The sequence below is a fragment of the Vicia villosa genome, linkage group LG3, assembly GCF_029867415.1.
Source record: "Vicia villosa cultivar HV-30 ecotype Madison, WI linkage group LG3, Vvil1.0, whole genome shotgun sequence".
Classification (NCBI taxonomy): domain Eukaryota; kingdom Viridiplantae; phylum Streptophyta; class Magnoliopsida; order Fabales; family Fabaceae; genus Vicia; species Vicia villosa.
The window spans coordinates 212,694,491-212,696,451 of NC_081182.1; the positions used below are offsets into that span (position 1 = coordinate 212,694,491).

At 32.7% G+C, this 1,961-nt stretch overlaps 1 protein-coding gene across 1 annotated transcript; it reads right to left on the reverse strand.

The window, feature by feature from the left end:
* Positions 1-335: 335 nt before the first annotated feature.
* Positions 336-1,303, reverse strand: LOC131657309 (probable aquaporin NIP-type). The gene has a single exon (XM_058926722.1). It carries the CDS (start codon positions 1,282-1,284, stop codon positions 466-468), a length of 819 nt encoding a protein of 272 aa, XP_058782705.1. The 5' UTR covers positions 1,285-1,303; the 3' UTR covers positions 336-465.
* Between the last annotated feature and the right edge of the window lie 658 nt (positions 1,304-1,961).

The following is a 1,961-nucleotide window of genomic DNA, read 5'->3' on the forward strand; positions in this document are numbered from 1 at the left end:
TTACATTGGAATTATTCACTTCTAATACTGTTAATGCTATTGCTATCAATCATCACAGAACTATGTGTTTATAACTTTAAACGACTTATAAAATGAGGTTGGACTTGGGGGAGAAATATTTTTGCTATATATGGAAAAAGGTCACGTTCCTATAACCTCACCCACCCTTCAAATATAGAAAGAATAAAGCTCCTAAAAGGTCACGTTGCTATAATTTAATTGAAAGAAAGAAAAAGTGAGATAAATACAAATGTTGTTAAACAAGTCTAATATCATAAAAATAAAATGGAAACTAAACCAACTTAGATATTTTAATATAGAATGCAATACAGAAAAACTCAACAACTTCAAAATAGATAAAACAAAACAAAGCAGTCTAAAAAGTAACAACCCTAATTACTGCCATTTCCATAAAACAAAACAAAGCACACTCATCTGAACTTCAAACATTGATGCACTCTTAAATCAACCTATACTTATACTCCTCAATGGTTCTTCTGCTGTTAATTCTGAATTTTGCTTGTCTGTTGTCAATTCTGAAGCTGGTGTTTCTACTGCTTTTTCCGCCCTTGGTTTGTATACAGACCTAAGAAAGTTATAAGCAAGTGCTCCAGCTACAGCTCCAACAATAGGACCAACTACATATATCCATAAACCATTGTAAATATGAACCACAATTGCAGGACCGATACTTCTTGCTGGATTCATCGATGCACCGGAAACAGGTCCAGCTATGAAAAGATTCAACGTTATCGTCATTCCAACTGCGATACTCGCTGAATCGTCCACCGCTCTATGATCCGTCGTAACAGCTGAAATAACAAACATTAACAGAAAACTGATAATGATTTCAACAGCTAAAGATTGACCACTTGACCCAACCGGCACAGTTCCGAAATAAGATTTCGGTGTAATATCAAACATTAGAGACAATGTTAAACTCGCAAGCGTTGAACCGAGTAACTCAGCAGCGATGTAAAGTGGAGCTTCGATGAACTTGATTCGGCGAAAAATGGCCCAAGTTATCGTAACCGCGGGGTTGAAGAGTCCTCCGGAAATATGACCAACTGAGTAACACATGACAGTTACAACCAAACCCCAAGTGATGCATATCCCTGGAAATGTTACGGAGCCATAGATTTTGTCAACTGCTACAACACCACAACCTGCAAATACAAGAAAATATGTTCCAATGACTTCTGCTATAACCTTTTGTATTAAGGTTATTGCACGGTTTGATGAACAACAAAGTTTCATGACAGAATAGTTTCCTATGACTGCCATTGTTGCTAATTCTCAAGTCAGTCACATGTATTTGGAAAGATATATATATATATATATATATATATATATATATATATATATATATATATATATATATATATATATATATATATATATATATATATATATATATATATATATATATATATATATATATTCCAAAAATAGATAATTTGGAGATAAGGTGATGTGTTCGAATATTCTGCTAGCATTCGTTATAACGAATTTTGCACTATTATTGTAATGAAATAGTAGATATTTTGATTTTGTGTGAAGCTCCTTTTTTTTTTCAAAATTAAATTTTGTTTTATTCGAAATATAGATATTTTGTGTCATGTTAAGGTAGGGTTCATTTAGTTATTTAGAGGACGAGCTTTGAATTTTGTTAGGCCATATATATCCAAATTTGTCTTACATATTGGTAAGAGTAGAGACTATTTTACTAAATAGGTGGAGGATATTACCTATAAGATGTAGTGCAAGAGGATTTAATAGAAATAAGTATTATAATATGTTTATAGTCCATACCATGTGAAAATAAACAATTCCTAGCCACCTCTCTTAACATGTTGTTTCTGGTGAGGAAGATTCTATATAGAATATTCGGAGTCTGGTGCCTTTGTGAAGATAAGAAAACACTCTGTCTTGACGAGAAATATACCATGGAACCTTAAGTC

Coding starts and splice junctions, on each gene's coding strand:
- LOC131657309 (XM_058926722.1), bottom strand. CDS start 1,284: ATGGCAGTCATAGGAAACTATTCTGTCATGAAACTTTGTTGTTCATCA.